Source organism: Rhea pennata, chromosome 1 (assembly GCF_028389875.1).
Source record: "Rhea pennata isolate bPtePen1 chromosome 1, bPtePen1.pri, whole genome shotgun sequence".
Lineage (NCBI taxonomy): Eukaryota > Metazoa > Chordata > Aves > Rheiformes > Rheidae > Rhea > Rhea pennata.
Window position 1 is genome coordinate 202,589,426 of NC_084663.1, and position 17,927 is coordinate 202,607,352.

General features: G+C 35.7%; 1 protein-coding gene across 1 annotated transcript in view; it reads right to left on the reverse strand.

The window, feature by feature from the left end:
- The window catches only part of CNTN5 (contactin 5), a 660,492-nt gene that overhangs the window by 192,307 nt on the left and 450,258 nt on the right, over positions 1 to 17,927 (reverse strand). Inside the window, exon 8 of the mRNA XM_062567302.1 lies at positions 6,355 to 6,450. Within this exon, the coding sequence (XP_062423286.1) occupies positions 6,355 to 6,450 (96 nt within the window). The remainder of the gene's footprint in view (positions 1 to 6,354; positions 6,451 to 17,927) is intronic.

Here is a 17,927-nt window from a genome sequence, read left to right on the forward strand (position 1 = left end):
TCTCCTAACTTTTCTTTTTCAAATTTCAAAAAAAAAAAAAAAAAAGAAAGGAATCCAGGAGGAAAGTGGAAAGTGCAGGTATCCTTCAACTCATGATAGGCAACTCATTCAACTCCTAAATAGGCAACTCATTCAAGACCTGAATGTGGTATCCCTGAATGGGATACGTTGCGATAATATGACAATGTGATATTACATTGTGATAATTTATTTGTTATGGGCATGTAGAGAATGGACAGACCATCTTCTCTTGTTTATATGACATATTAAAGTTTATTAAAGACATTTGTCTATGCGATGTGGTCAGCAATTATTTTCAACATGGTTCATTAAGTGTTCGTTTATCTTATTTTAGCATTACTCTCCAGAAGTGAATTTCAATAGGTGAAGAAGAACATTTTATGTCATGCATTTATAAGAGAAACAAAAGTTTGAACTTTTCAAAAGTTTCAGAGTTAAAAGAGTTAAGATGTGTGACCCATATGTTCTCATATAGATCTTCCCACTACAGGCAACTTAATGGAAAATAATAAGGAGGTCCTCTAAATCTTACTTTTGCCAGAATAAGGAGAAGCATGAGGATGTTTGACAGTCCTACGTTCACAGGAAGCCTGGTAATTAGGAGGAGAATATAGTTATGTCTGGTGGTGAAATGATATATTTGCCACCATCAGTGTCACAAACTCATACAAGCTCTACAAACTTATAATGAAAGGTACAGACTGATGAAGAAGTTCTGCTCAGCTTAAAGGAGATGGATGCGTGATGTGTCCAGGTGACCTTTGGGGAATACTGTGAACAGACAGCGCTTTGAAAAGAACCAGTTGTTCACAAGGGAGAGGTGAAATATTTCTGCTACACACTACTTTACTAGAAGCAGGGTGCGTGTTGTACAGCTTCCTACATTAAAGTCATCCACAGATATGTAAAAAAAAAAAAATCATAGAAAAGAACTGTATGTTACCTTACTGCTTAATATGTAAAAATTATACTGATGTCACAAACCACGGTCGGGAAGAAACCTCAGCTGTACTGAAAAGTTAACATGATGGAGTGGTACACAGTTGGGTCTACAGAGTGAGCTGGAGGGTCAGAGGTCTCTGTCTAAGTTCCTGCAGGCCTCCTGTGATTTAACAGTAATGGCTAGGCTCGCTTAAAGACTGAAACGCTAATGCTGAGCACTAAAATGCTTTATTACATGGCTGGATCCTGGGACCAAATCCTTAAAACAAGCATGTGCCCCTCCTGTGAACAGAGAGAGTTAGACACCTGTGAACTGCATTTGCAAAAGCCAGCTTAGTAAGCAGAGACAGCCAGAAGGTATACGAATGCCTTCAAAGCAGAATGTGTTGCAGCCTGCATGCAGATACCTAAACTATCTGTAAACAAGTTAATAAGCATGCTGAAAGCAATATAGCCCAGATATAAGAAGCTTGTTATCGTAATTAATTTGGCTGGAGAAGTCTACACCTCTGTACTCGAATGAGGTCTTTGAGGGTCTGCCCTGCTGTTTCCATGTATTATTCGTGCAGTTGAGGCCCAGTCTGGGAAGATCTGACTAGAGAACTAGAGCCATTTCTTAAATCTTGTTCCTTCAAGATGATAATTCCAGGCTGCAAAGAACTCTGTATACCAAACCAGATTTCTCAGCCAAGGATTTTCTTCTAGAAGAAGGTACGACAGACTTGTCCATTTCAAAACAAGCTAAGGTTATTTTGATGTTACTTTAACTGGTAGACTCTCTACATATCAGCCCATCTATAAAATGACACTTTTCTACATAGAAGGGATATTGAGAGACTAAATAGATTATGAATGGCTGACATGTATTCTCAGGTGTATACTCCTATTAATATCTGGGATTACCATCTAGAATTTACTATAATCTTCCTTAGGTATTAGTGATGCAGTCTTGATCCAGAAAATCTGAACTACTGCCCTTCATCTGGATTTGGTTTCCTGCTTGCAGTCAAGTTAAAGCCCAAAGTTGCAGCTTTAATGCAAACATAACTTTCAGATTCGTTTTGCAGAATCCGAGTAGTGAGTAGTGATTGGTTTGTATATACTTGCAAAGTGCTTTTCTGTATACTTCCAATACACAGATAGAAATCGAATAAACTTAAGCATAAAAAAGGTAAAAAAGCAGGTAAAAAGCCCACATTATTTGACTGTCTTTTTACAAATAATATGATTACAGGGACAGCTATGTAGGAAATAAGAGAACTGGTCAAAGCTTCTTGAATCTTGATATTTTAAAAAGAGTTTTGTTTTAGCAGCTCACCATTTTAGCAAAGCACTATGAGACATTCAGAAGATGCATGACAAATACTGTGATCTCAATAGCACTGGCATTAATCGTCTCCTGTGACGCATTTCTCATGAAAGCAGTTTTATAACACTAAATGGGAGGCATAAAGATGCGTCCTATAACACAGTTTCCAAACTGAGTAAAATCAGATTTGTCCTTTAGAAGGAGATAAAAGAGTTACAATTTAACATCTGTAGAGATGTCATGTTGAAAGATTATGAAGCAGTGCTTTTTTCCAGGTGGCTGCATCCCTTTGAGGCAGGAAGGAGCATGCGTCTGCTTTCCATGCTTGCAGAATGTAGCATATAAACACTGTGCTAATTCCAACAATAAGAATCTTCATTCTCTGTTAAGTAGATACTGAAAGCTTTGAATAAAAGCCTTAAAAAGCTCAGCTGAAAGTATTAATTCCAAGGGTGAAATCTTCCATTTATTTTTAATTTCACTATGGTAAGCCTTGTAATTAAGATGATTAAATGACTGAATAAAACTATATATTTACATCCTGTAGAATGGCACAATGAATAACAATAATGCTGTTTATAGGGGGAAAAAAATAGTGAGGATCTTTCTAAATGGAGTCATCAAACAAAACTTGCTATTTAAGCAGCTGGTAATTAATGATCCTCTCACTTAGCAAGAATACCTAAGAGTTAACTCTCTTTTAGTAAACACACCTAGGAGAAATAGTTAATGGAAAAAAAAAAAGAAAGAAAGAAAAGGGAGGATATGAAAGAAAAGGAAAGAAAGAAAGAAAAGGGAGGCATCGTTTATGGATGACCAAGTTACCTGCTATGAGAATATTTCACAAGGGGTAACTGAAGTGTTTGCAAAGAAAAAAGAATTAAAGGCAGAGCTTCTGGAGTAGACAAAATTACATAGGACTCCCAAAGAAATAAGTGGAAGCATTTTTTTGGAATGATGAGCTGAAGAAAGCAGGATTTGAGAATCTCCTGGTGCCTGTTTGTTTCAAGGAGAAAAGTGTCTGTACAAAATCAACATCTAGGCATTTTCCGTTACCATTCAGAAAGGGGACAGAGTGTCTCACCTGAAAAAATCTCCCTCATTTTGTTGTTCAGCTATTTCTCAGCAAGGATGACAATAACTTAAGAAACTCATTTATTTAAACCAAAAATTATATTTCTCTCATCTGAACTGCACTGAAGATGTTCTGAATATATTTCAGGTGCATATTTTGCTTATTTCCTCTGTAAAATATTTGGACAACAATCTAATGAAAATCTACATGAATAAAAGAAACTAGTGTGTATTTTTCATGTCACTGGTGCTTTGTGGACATTCAGGTTTTTCTAGAAGAATTGTTTTCTGTAAGAATGGACTGTAGGTATTATTCAATCAAAAGTATTTACTTTATATTCCATTTAAAAATATGTTAATAAAGCCTTGTGTCTTTTAACATAATGTTCTTTCACTCAGTCATCTTTCTTTTCCTGCAATGATATTGTCATTTTTTAAAAGGCTTCAATCCTGAGGCAAGCTTATAAGTAGTTATTAACTTTAGAGATTGAGGAATGGGATTCTACTGAAGGAAGAATTGCTTCTGTGGTTCTGAAGAGTGATTAGATTTGATATTGTATCATGGATCTCTCTCCTGGGATAGTAAATGAAGATTATTTCTAAATGTTCTGATCAATGTAGATAAATCAATATAGCTGAGTTTGTGGTGTTCATTTACCAAATGACAGAATGTTTTCTGTGTCAGAAAACATCTTCATAACTCATGGTCATGTTAATGTTAGACATTTATGCACTCCACATGAACTTCAAACAAAATTTATCATAGATATACCTTCAACAACAGCTTAGTATTCACTTGAAGGTTTTTCTCTCAGATGATTTTAAAGGCTCAAAATTTGTTTAAGCTACTACAGAAAACAATATCATATTTGAAAATCAAACCCAGAAACTAAAATAGACTATCCAGAAATACGATAATCTCTGCTCTACAAAAAGTCTCTGTAGTGATAGTACTGGAGAGAAAAGGAAGTTTCATATTCACTGTTTTGACATTAATTTGAATTAGTATTGAACTCGCACCCTTCTCCCTTGAAGTTCTGCCTTTGCCCACAGTTCTCTTTCGCAGACTGACTCTAACCTCACAGACATCTCTCATTACTGTCTTCTACCTTATTATCAGAACTTCATTGAATGATTTATTGTTGAAGCATCACCAGCTGTGGAATTTTTTTGGCAAGGCCCGTGGAAGTAGCTTTCTCCTTTCTGAGTTGTCTCCAGCCACCGAACTAATGCCCATTTAGACCTTCGTTGCAGTACACATGGACTTGCAACTCCTCAGTGTTACATAAGTTGGGAGCTGGAAGCAAAATGCGGGTGGTCGTGCCTGTTTGCTGTCCCTCCAGGAGGTCTGAGCGGGAGGGGCAGAGCTTCGCCAGCAGCCCGGCACTACATAACCAACCGGGGAAAGGGAGGCCAAGCTCCCCTCCCGGGCACAGGGCTGTGCTGGCTCCGGCACCGCCAGCACGGTTCTCTCGGTGATCAGCGACTGCTCTTCTACGCTGCCGAACATTTGCTGCTATAGCTGTAGTGAAAAAATTATGCCAATAGAGGCTCCAAGTACTTTTCAGAAGGGAAATTTCCCACTGGCATAGTTACACCAGCGCTCCAAACGGTATAAACTAAACCAACTGCAAGCTGTCATTGTAGGCACGGTAGTTTCCACACTAGGGATTTTGCTGGCACACTGATGAAAATGAAAGGTTTCTCATAATCCAAGGCAATGTGTAAGTAACAGTTTTACAACAAAACATTGCTGTAAATGTAAAATCTGACTGAATACAAGCGTAACAGCATAATTTTAGAGAAAACATACGAAGACTTTGATGACACACTTGTTGCATTTTGTGGAATGACAGCTATTAAAAAGTGTAAGACTACAGCAATATGATGCCTATCTATCCTTAAACTCTCTGTCTGGAAAAATCATATTCAGGTCAGGTGTTGAAACCATCTCTCACTTCTGCCTACCTCTTTTTTCCTCCCCAAATTTTGACTTATTATAACCAAGTATTAATATCATACACTCAATTCCATCACATGAATTGTAGTGTCAAAATCTGAAATAGATTATAGAGCCAATAATATCAAATGGATGTTCTCAGAAAAGATGAAAGTAGAAAGATAGCCAGAAAATAACAAGTATTAATTGCATTGATAAGAATAATTCCAGAATAAATAGAAACAAAACACATTTTCCTGAAAGAAACTCAGAGAAGATCTTGTTTTCTAGTTCTTTCTTCTGCAATGTGATTTTTTTTTTCTGGGCTCAAATTTGAAGGAACAAAAAAATCACCTCAATGCAGATTTCCCAAAGAGGAGAAGGTCTGGCTCTATTGTGTCTATAGATAAACAGAATATTCCATCTGCCAGAGTGTCTCCAGCTACTATATGGTATGCAAATATAAAGATATATTTACTTATATGCAAATATAAAGACATTTAGCTGCAGAAATTGGCATTTTGAAAAGCAAAAAAACAAACAAAAAAACTCCTTTCTGGAATGTCTACATTTTCCTTTGAAATTCACAAGCATTCATGGGATTTATGGTATCTCTGACTTCTAGCGATGATGCTGTTGTACTGGAAACTAAGCTATACAGCGAGGAGAATCAACCAAAATCATGGCTGTGCTACTAAAAACAAAAGTCAATTTGTATTCTATATCTATATCCCAACACTGACATTTGGAGCAATCTTTGAAGGTTTCTAAACTCCTAAAGAAATCTTTTGTGACCTCAAGGCAGTATATTACACTAGTGGCATGGAGACTATTCCTGTTACACTCAGTTTTAATAGGAATAAGGGGAATAAGGCAATCTTGTAACAGAAATTCTGCTGCTATTCAGTGGCATTTATAGTATATGAGCTTTAATTGCTCCTTTGGAACTCAAGAAACTCAGTAGAGCAGTGAGTGTTTCATCTTTGAAGTTTCACAATTAAGTACACATTCAAAAATAATGAGCATATTGAAGAAGACCAGGATGGGCACAAGCTGCAGCCTACCGTACCTGGTGAGTGAAGTGGAGGAGAGCACATCAGCACAACTCCCTGACCTTCCCGCACGGAGACAGCACTTCTTGTCCGACCACTGAAATTCCCCAAATCTGTCAAAAGAACACAGCATTTTAGATGCATACAAAAAAAGATTTTAAATATTGTTACTACTGTGACTTATACTTTTTCTTCTTGTGAAGCTGACAGTTCATATTTTCATGCCTTAATCTTTAATAGTAGGGCCTGTAAATATCAATCTATTTTCATCTTGTGTCAGCACTTTATTACTCTTTTTCAGTGCACTAAGATATAGTGTCAAAGGACAAACATCAGGCAATATACATTTACAAAAGATATTTAATAGTGCTTTTGTTTCTTTTTACCATACTCTGTTTGTTGATTTCTTTCACCAATAGAAGCAATTCATGCACAATGAAAAAATAAATAAAAGTGGAGAGAACACCTTGTCTAATGTGCTGGATGAAGACTACTACTAATGTGTCATCTGGATAATGCAGTGCACAACACTTTGCAATGAGTACGGGGGAATGTCAGCTGCATTGGTTCTAAGATCAGATGTGGTCCATAGCAAATTTATTTTTCTTAAATACTCTCTTTCCTTCTGATTTCTCTAGTGTTTTAAACATAATCCAAATGTGAGTAAATATTTCTTGCCTCCATAAGTTTTCTTCAATTGGTGAATAAGGAATATTCCACTTTCTGTACAAAAACTTTTGAACGAGTCTGCAAGGTGCTGCTGTGAACAGTTCATTGCAGTAACTTAAAGCCTCTCAATCAGAATATCTCATTACTGTGTTTTCCAGAGGGAATATTAGATCTAGATTCACATTTGAGGTCGATAGCTATTCTCAAGCCTTGGTATCTGCAGTAGAATGGACACAGGAGCTCAGTGTTGACGCCGGATTGAAAACTCCATCCATTCCTCAGTGCAGGAAAGGCCACTCAGAGCTGGTCTGAAGACCAGAACTTTTCTTTCTAATGTGGATCAAAGGGAAAATTACTGGAAATAAGTGTACCCAAAGAAATCTTTGAAAATGACATAGAAGCTTGAGCAGACAAAAAATGAAGAGCCTGAATATATGAACAGGATGAGCAAGGAGGAGCATCTTACATGAACACTCTAAGACCTACAGGTGTACCTGTTCATTTACACAGACCAGGGTGTCAGCATGAGGTCAGTAACACCAAGGAACCTGAATGGACTGAACAGGACTATTAATTTCTTATCTACACTCTACTGAAAGTTCTCTGTCAGATGCCAGAGCTCCACATCTTGCTTCCTATTCAATATTACATAAAACTGAAATTCAGTATTTTCAAAAGCAAGCAATACAAGAGTTGATTTTTCATGAATTTCATAGTGGTGAATATTTTTTTAAGTAAAAAGAGACTTAAGATCTTTCCAACTGATTATTAACATTTTTACAAGATGTCCTAGGTAGATTAAAATTTAAATGTATCTGGATATGTACTGTCTTTGACAAAGCTATGTCACTGTTTTTATTTCAAAGATGTGTTCAGATAGGAAAAATATAGATGAGATTCAGTAGAATTTGACCAAACAATAGGGCACCATTCTCAAATTATACAAAATGTTACTAGGTAATAATTAAAGCAATATTACATTACATCTTAAAATAAGTCCGCAGTGGGTTGCAAAACCATCTAGTGCAATTTCCTTAAAAAAATGCTAGCAACTGAGTGCTACCTAACACTACATTCTGTAACATTGTAATTATTTTTATATTTAGAAAGTACAGAGCTGTTATAGCCCTGCATGACCACTCTATTTGGATGAGATCACAGTCTGCAATGAGAAGTTTTCAAAGTCTTTTAATTTTCTAAATGGATGCAGATATACTGACATAGAATACTTTTCTAAACTTATCTAAGAAACCAATGCTTAGATTTCACTTTTATGTACAGTCAATTTAGGAATACTATAATCCTGTTTAATGGATTATTGCTGAGTGTCTGTTAAAAGAGAGGGTTTTCGTTTTTAAACAAGGTCAATTTTACAGACAAGAAGAGTGACACTTAAGCACTAATTTCCTCAATATTGTTCTTGCTGCCCTCTTTCCCAAAATAATGTGACAAATCTTTTCTGTAGGGGTGTCCTGAAATGTGCAGTTTGATTTACTCCTAAAATGCTTTCGGAGCCCAACACTGTATGCATGAATCTGAACTGCACTGAAGAATCTGAAATGCAGACAGAACTTGAATTGATGTGCCAGGGCTTTGATACACTTTGAGAAGATGTTCTGAAACCAGAATAGCCACGCTCCATGAGAAATACAGATAATTTCTATGCACATTGGAATAGGTATTATCATAAGTAGCACTTCCTCCCCAGCATTTGGAAAATAAAAATTATGTTGCAGTCTTCCTGCTGATATCAGTATTTTATCAAAGATTACCTGAAATCCATACTTCAAGTCTTCTACATGCACTATAAAAAGAAAAAAAAAATCCCCCAAACTATTTGGATCAGAAAATCAAATAGCTGAACAAAACAAAATATTATTAGTTCAATAGTCTAAATACTTGCTAGTGTAAGGACGGGTTCTCTAAAATGTATATAGAGAGAAGGCCAAGGAAGTAATCTTTCATATTATTAAGAAAAGTCTTTGAGATTTGTTTTCATAAACTCTATCTGCAATTTTTCATAAACTTGAGCACAAGTTTGAGAATAATATTTCAATTCAATCCTTAATTTGGAATGTCAAGTTATTTGAAAAAATACCTGTCATTTTGGAAAATATTTTTATTTTCTCTTGAAAAACTAATAATTGAAATGTTGTTCCTGAAGGGTAAAATAATTTAATTTGAATGTAGACTCCTGATATCTCATAGAGTTTTATGATTTTATCCTTGCTACTAAGTTATTATTTCCTGTGATGCACAACTTGGAAGCCTGTCAACACAGAAGAAAGGAAATGTGTGACACCTAAACAGTAACTTCGTAAGGCAGAAGTGAAAGTTTAAAATAACACAATTTTTACTAAAGCATATTTCCAAACTTCTATTTTTTCCCCTCAGGCAAGTAAATTCAATGTTCAATTAGCTACAGAAACTTTTATCTTCACACTGTGATGAACAAATATGCATATGTGTATGTCTCCAAATAAAAATAAAAAATAATCCTTTTTTGGTTATAAATAAAAGGGCTATATGTGGCTTAGTTTTCTATTTACTCAAACCTATTAATTTCAAACTAAAGAAGGAAGGTAAAAACAAGCTTTGAATTTCATCTCTTTTTGGCTCTATGTTAGTTCTAAGTAACACATTGGATTTCTTGTTAGCATAGAGTGAAAGAAAGGATTAACAGGTGTAAAAGCAGGGATTTAGTTGTAAAGCAAATAAAAGTAGAGCTTAAAAGGAAGAAGATGTGTAGATGTGTGTAGTTTCCCCTCATTAAAATAATAAGTCCAATATGGAAGAATCTAATGAAAGGAAAATTTTTAAAATTTCCTGTGAATCTTAGCCAATTGATATCTGTCTATATTGAAAAAATATATTAAGAAGGTATTAAAAACCTATTATTTTACCTTAAAAACTCTAAAAATAGATAAAAAATGAAGGAGAAACACAATACAGCATTAGATGTAGAGACCATAAGTTGCTTTAGAGGTAGAGACCAGAACTGCTCACGCTGGTCACTAGTGCAGCATTAATCTGTTACTCTGTTTTTCACTGTGCCAGACTGCCCCACACAGAATGAATCTTTCTACATATTGTGATGATGTCTAGGGCTAGTGAATAAGAAAACACCTTTCTGTGCTCTGCTGATGTTCATTTCATGCCCTGAAAGATCTGATTTATTTATGTTTATCTCAGTGTTAGTGGCAAAGATGGTAACACCTCCCGTATATTTTCAAAGCTGTGCCTGAGGTTTTAGCTTCATGACTTCCACATTCTTTAACATGTACCACAACCTTTACCGCTTTGAAAATGCATGGTGAAGTGTCAGTTACCATTTCTAATGTGAACATAGTGTTAGCAATGTATCTGCAAAGCATGTGAAGGGTATATAGTGTAGACAAGCAAAAGAAGCAGCACGTTCTTCTTTATTGCAAATAAAATATGCAAAAGTAATCTTTTGATTAAATGTTGTGCAGCATCACTAGAGAACAAGCTGTAATGCAAGGCTGGTCTGCCTTGTGAAGAGGAAACAGTAGAGAAATTCCAGAGCTAGTGAAGATGTAAGATGTTAAATCCAACAGGTTTGGTGCAACACTCTGCATGTCCTACCTATGTTCAGCTACAATTAGCCCAATAATTCCTTGACCTTGACCAGAAGTTATAAGCTTGGGGAAAGCATTCAAATCTATGACCCAAAGCAGGTCATGTTGACAGGCTGGCTTGGTGCTCTCCATGCTGGCTGACCCTGTTCTTCTGAAATAGCTGAAATGTGAGTTTGTCCAATTGCACATGCATGGGTGCTACAAGAGTACGATGTTCACCCCAGCAAGGTTATCAAGATCCAACAGATAACAAAACACTTCTGCAGTAGTTGAAAGGAGAAATGGAAGATAAATGAGAAAAATCTCAAGTCAGTCAAGGAGACAGAAGACCTCAGCAGAAATACGAATAAATAATATAGAAACAAATAAACAAAGGTGGAAAAGGCCCAATATCTGAGAGAATTTTTCCAGTAGTCTAGGATACAACAGGAGATAAGAATAGAAAAAAAGAGAATCAGGCACACTAAAATAAGAGGAACACAAACACTATCCTATTTGAGAATTCATGCAAAAGGCTGGAGCTTTTACTTTTTGCCTCTTACCTGCCAGCCTTCCAATTCACCTGCACTCTATTTGGCCTTTTACCTCTGTAGAGGAGGGATTGTTTATGCTCTACATTCATCAGCTCTCTATTCTTTATGGGGGAAACACAGAAGATACAAGTTTTTGTGGCTGAGACAACGGTCCACTGATAATTACTGTGAAACTAGGGGCAAAGAAAGAAGGACAAACAGATTTTGCATTGACTTTGGGCAGTTACTACCTAGGAATCTAGTATTTTAATGGTTGAAGGATTGATATAGTTCATTAGTAGTGACTTAAATGAGCCATTCCACTCTTTAGGTAGAAATCAAAGTGATACAGAAAAATGTCTTTGCCAGACCAGTTGTGTGAGTTTATACTATATTATATGCTAGTTTTTCATGGAGTTTAAAGGAATGTTATATGATGTGGTTTAAAATGTCTTCAAAATAAACAACATATGCTGAAGGAACCCAAAGAGAGGCATAAAACAGCCAATATTCCTTCTAATGAGGTAAAAATGGCTCTACACAAAGCAAAATTCTTCTGTCAGGGCAAACATATTCATTTTGTTGTCATTACAGAACAGATAGCCTTCCTTTCCTTATTTTTTAAAAACAGGACTAAGAAATGAACCTTGAACTGTAGCTCCTTTAAAAAGGTAAGATTTACAGGGAAAGGAATTCTATTAAGTACATGTTTTTCAAAATTCCATTATACCCTAAATCAAAGACATGATTTGACTGTATCCTCTAAACAGCAGAAAATATAAATGTTGTTTTTAATAGCCTAAAAACACAGGCTATAGAACAATGAAAAGAAGGTATTAGAAAAAATGACGTGTATGATTATATAGGGAACATTTAAGATGGATGAATTAAATGGAATTTCAAGATGCCCAAAGCAATTACTGCATCATTTTGCACTGACATATGCATATTTCCTAGGAACATAAGATTAAATAGGTGGAACTGTATTGTTAGATTCACTCATTGGACCTAAATAAGAATAATTTTCAGTATTGACAATGTTAACTACTAAGTATGTGGAAGGAGGCTTAGACAAAGAGATTTCTGAGATAATAGAAAAATCATCTCATCATAATTAATGGAGAAATATAAATCTTCACTTTTAAAAATGATGTTACCATATGACTTTTAGGTGACAAAATAAAGGCAAGATTCAAGTACTTCAGGATGTATCATGTTTATTATCATTGATATTGTTGTTATTTGTTACCAGAAAACTTTTGAATACTTCATGGATCATTGGTCTGACATGACCTGAAAAAGGTCTTTTCTTTGCTCAAAGAATTTATTACGTAAATACGAAATATGAGACAACAGAAGATAGGGAATACAGAGAAAGAATGAAGCGTTATAAGCCTGTATCTACCCTGTGTAACAGCACATCAGCAGACCTAATGAGGAAAGATTTTTAAGGAAAAATTGTTAACATTTTTTCAAGGAGATAATTTTTAGGAAAAATTTTATGTAAACTAAGAACATAGTTTTACAGATGTTTTAAGGGAGCTCCAACAAGAGATGAGGCACAGGAGAAATCCTAAAGATTCCTGTCTGAAATGTAAAAGATAAAAAAAGACACAATATGTTCATAAGTTTTAGATTAATATCTTCCAGAATTTCTGTCAGATACCACAGAGAAGGTTTTTGCTGTTTGTCTGTTTTTTTTTTCTCAGAAGCAAAGAAATGATTAATGAATCTTTGAAACATTTGTGGCATGTTAAAGCAAGAGGAAAAGAATATTCTTTCTATCACGCCTTCAGCATGAACTGTAAGATATACACACCAGTGATAATTAGCCCTGAATTATATAATACAAAGGAATAGTTAACTAATGAAATATTATTTTTATGTCCATAATGACATATTTTTATGTATGTCGTTTTTATATATTATAACAATTCCAAAGTACATGCTGTACTGCAGTTAAAAGTATCACCTCATTTACTTGTATTTCTCCAGCCAGCTGTCTATGTCTGGCTGTTTTCCCTTGTCTTCTAAGCAGATTTATTTTTTATACTGTATTTTTTTACATAACCTGTCACAGTACAGTGATGACTTCATAAATCCGGCTAATACACACTAATATAATACAATTAACTATAATAATAATTAATTATGCCGGTGAAGACAGAAATATACAAAACAATTTACTAAAAAATATATGCTGAGTTATAGCATAACTTTTTTTTCCTTTTTGAGACTAAGTAAGCCTTCATAAATTAGATTACAAATTATAAATTAGTAATTATTATAATTAATTTAAAAAATTTGATCTTTTTATAGAAACAAAAAAAAATAGAATTTTTATGTATTTAATATCCCATACTTACTAGATGGAATCTTACTTTTCAATAAAATATTCAGTATCTGTGATCATAGATAGCATTTATACAAAGTATAAATTACTGTGCTTCTGTAACAATTTCCGTTTGATCATCTACTCATTTTTTAATGAGATCTAACAGTTCATGGAAGAGAATCTTTTGTATATTAGGAAGCATTTTTTATTTCATTCCACTTAATTTCAATAGTATCAATAAATAACATCAGTACTATCAATAAAGCTTAATTCTTTCCAGATCTTTGAAGAGAGAGAGGAATTTGTAGATAATAAAATCCACATGAACTTCAGCAGGACTTATAGCAAGTAACAAAATTATGTTGAAAATTCTAGAGCTGCTATATAATTCAACTTGCCATATTTACTATGTAATATTTGGGATGATTGTGGTTATAGATGTTGCTGGTCATGATTAAATTCTATCATTCTGTTTGTGAGGTTTCATCTATTCTTATAAGAGCTATTTCAGCATACTCAGCTGCCTTTCAAACCTGTATAGTACAATATCAATGAAGAACGCACAACCATGCGGAAATATTTTACTTAAGCTAAGACTTGCATTCCATTCATAATCTTTCATCTAGGAACAAAAGCTAAAACAAAACAAAAACAAAACAAAACCCCAAAATCCCAAAGTAACGAGCAAGAGTAAGATTTTCAAATGTGCCTACCTTTAAACACCAAAATAAACATTAGATACCTCAGTAACTGCCACTATTTAGAGACATGCACAGCATATGGATATGCACTGGATGTAATTTTTGTAAACACATTATTTTGAATTACATTATCTGCTTCTTGAGAAACACACATACACATTTTTATTTGCTTCCTTTTTAATACACTTTCCTGGCACTAAGTAGTATATTAATCCGTATAAATGTTCTATGCAAAATGCTTTTTACAACATGAAATTTATAATCCTTCCTTGTTACTTTTTCCTTTGTATTTAAGAGGACTTCTTTACTATTTCTCATTTTCTCTTGTAGTCTCTTGTTCCAATTAAATTCATTCTAAACATTCAAGGACATACTGCAAACACCATTTGTAATATCCATCCAACACCCTCTTTGTAATAATTTTCTTAAACTAGATGTAGCATTTACTTCCTTGACTCAGTGCCTGGAGATAGTTATTCCAGTTAGAATCTTGTATGAATAACGATATAACATAACACAGCTATTTATTGTATGATGTCATACAGAATCCTTAGGGACTAACATTCTCCCTATATGTTGAAAATCACTGCATAGGTAATGTGGCCAATATGAGGCTGATCTGCAGTAAAATAGAGCTAAAATATTATCTGACCATTCTTTGTGAGCAAGGCATTAAGATCTTCTTTGTGATATTGAGCTAACTCAGAGAGAATAAAACATTTTTAATACATGTTTAATAATTAGAACCACAGAATCACAGAATGGTTGAGCTTAGAAGGGACCTCTGGAGATCATCTAGTCCAATCCTCCTGCTCAAACAGTGTCACTAGAGCACATTGCACAGGATCATGTCCAGGCGGGTTTTGAACATCTCCAGAGAAGGAGACTCCACAACCTCTCTAGGCAACCTCTTCCAGTGCTCTGTCACTCTCACAGTAAAGAAGTTCTTCCTCATATTCAGGTGGAACTTCATGTGTTTCAGTTTGTGTCTGTTGCCTGTTGTGCTGTCACTGGGCACCACTGAGAAGAATCTGGCCCTATCCTCTTGACACCCTCCCTTAAAAGGTATTTGTAGACATTAAGTTCATGTGGAATTTCCCTAAGACAACATAATGGCTTAACTTTTATGTGTACAGAACAATGGTGCAAACATTTGACCTCAAAGATCTTTGATTCTGTGTCTCATATGTTCCAAATATGGCTTTGGAGAAGGTGGAATTTATCAGAAAAAAAATATAAACCAGTTAACAAATGATGAAGCAAGTTTTTCCAGATGCAGAAGGGGTGGTGTTGATCTCACCTAACAAAATCTTTATGTGTTCCACGTCTACATTTGAAGTTATCTTGTTTCTTTTATACTACATGGAGAGAAATGGGTATTCCTATGACTTGTTTCACTTGATCTCGTTTAGGTCTATAATTTCCAAGAGATTATTCTTACACAAAAAATTATTATTTCTCTTTACTGACTACAAGGGGGACCTAAAGTTACAAAATCAGATAAAAGTATTTCTAACTCTATGGATGTTTGTATTCAGCAATATGAGGGGTGCTACAGATTGCAGAAAATTCAAGAGAAGTCAGCCCTCTCAGGGACCCATTTTTAAGGCAGTAGTACAGAGGTGTTTCATAATGTTTCAACTGAAATACTTTTTTTTCTGATTAAATTAAACTTTGCTTGAATGCAGGTTTTGGTTCAAAACTGCAAGTTCTAGATGTATGAACTAGGACTTAAAATAAGGATAATACCTGAAAACTACAATTCCAAACTAAATCTAGGAGAATGATATGACTGTTTTGATTGAGGTAATAGCTGGAGGCTTGCAGACACCATTTTGTGGTGATTTTGCATCAGATTCTTACTCCACTCTAGACCAGTCATTTCACAGTGCTGACATTCCACTAGACTAATGTGTATAAATGCCTCCATACTTTGCTTTTAGTATGTCATAAAGAAAAGAAGGTAATAATCTCCAGAATTTATTTATTTGCTCTTCTCTAAGAGTTGTGGTGTTCAGTATGACCACTAAGTCAATTGTGACAAGATAACTAAGTCCTTGGACACATCTAAGAAGTAAATCCGGAAGACCTTGGCCTTAGCTGAATAGCTCAACTGGAAATGAAGGCCTTACAAACACAGAATGTTTCCTAGATAGCAGCTGGTTCTCACATGATTCAGGTAACATTTTTTGATATGGTAGTTTGTATTGTAGCATGATATTCTGCTTTATATCAAGGTGATCTGAGTCACTGCATATTGCAGGTGCAATATATGAGCATGTAATCGAATAAGAGTCATACCAGTCAGCTAAATTACCATGATTTACTATGTATTTTTACTTTTTCTATGAATTAAAAAAAAAAGTCCTTTGAAGGCAATTTGACCATTCATTTAATGATCAAATGTATGGCCAGTTAATGACAAACTGTTTGTTTGCCACATCAATAAAATTAAAGCCTCAAAGGCTTCCCCTCATGAGGTTCAGCTAGGCAAGTGCAGAGCCCTGCACCTAGGGAAAAATAACCCTCGGCACCAGTACAAGCTGGGGGCTGACCTGCTGGAGAGCAGCTCTGCAGAGAAGGACCTGGGAGTGCTGGTAGATGATAAGTTGACCATGAGCCAGCAATGTGCCCTTGTGGCCAAGAAGGTCACTGGTCTTCTGGGGTGCATTGGGAAGACTGTTGCCAGCAGGTTGAGGGAGGTGATCCTGCCCCTCTCCGCAGCCCTGGGGAGGCCTCATCTCGAGTCCTGTGACCAGTTCTGGTCTCCCCAGGACAAGAGAGACATGGAGCTACTGGAGAGAGTCCAGCACAGGGCTACAAAGATGATCAGAGGGCTGGAGCACCTGCCCTATGAGGAACGGCTGCGAGAGCTGGGCCTCTTCAGCCTGGGGAAGAGAAGACTGAGGGGGGATCTGATCAATGTGTGCAAGTACCTGAAGGGAGGGTGTCAAGGGGATGGGGCCAAACTCTTTTCAGTTGTCCCATGTGACAGGACAAAAGGCAATGGGCAGAAACTGAAGCACAGGAAGTTCCGCCTGACCGTGAGGGGGAATTTCTTCCCTGTGAGAGTGACGGAGCACTGGACCAGGCTGCCCAGAGAGGCTGTGGAGTCTCCTTCTGTGGAGATCTTCAAGGCCCGCGTGAATGCAACCCTGTCTAACATGCTCTAGGTAATCTTGCTGAGCGGGGAGGTTGGACTGGATGATTTCCAGAGGTCCTTTCCAACCTTACTGATTCTATGATTCTATGATAGAAGTCTTCATGATTTTGTAAGATGTACAAAGGGATTGACAAGAGCTGTCTCAAATGCTCTCTAAAGAGCATTTACCACTCCTAAATATCTTTCTTTGTGTACTAGTGTTTGGTTACTCATACTTTGTGTACTCTTTTAGGCTACTAATTTTCTAATCCTCCTGCATGTTAATGCTAGAGAGCTGGTTTAACATGCAATATCTTAAATGTTTTATTTTCTTCTTACTCTTTTCTCTAAAGATGAGATTATTTCACTTCTTATCAAGATGACATCCCACCTAATAGATCTATATAAGAAACTGAATTAAGGTATAGATAAGTAAGTAATAATATGCAGACTACTAGTAAAACTATGCAACAGCATGTTTGTACAAAGAAATGATTACAGTCTTTATGTTAGGAATGTACATCCGATACTAATCCCTTGGCATTATATCTGATCTTTTAAACTCCTTTATCATTTGTCGTAATTATATATTATTGCCAGCTGATCAATGGAAACCATGTTTCCTGAAGTAA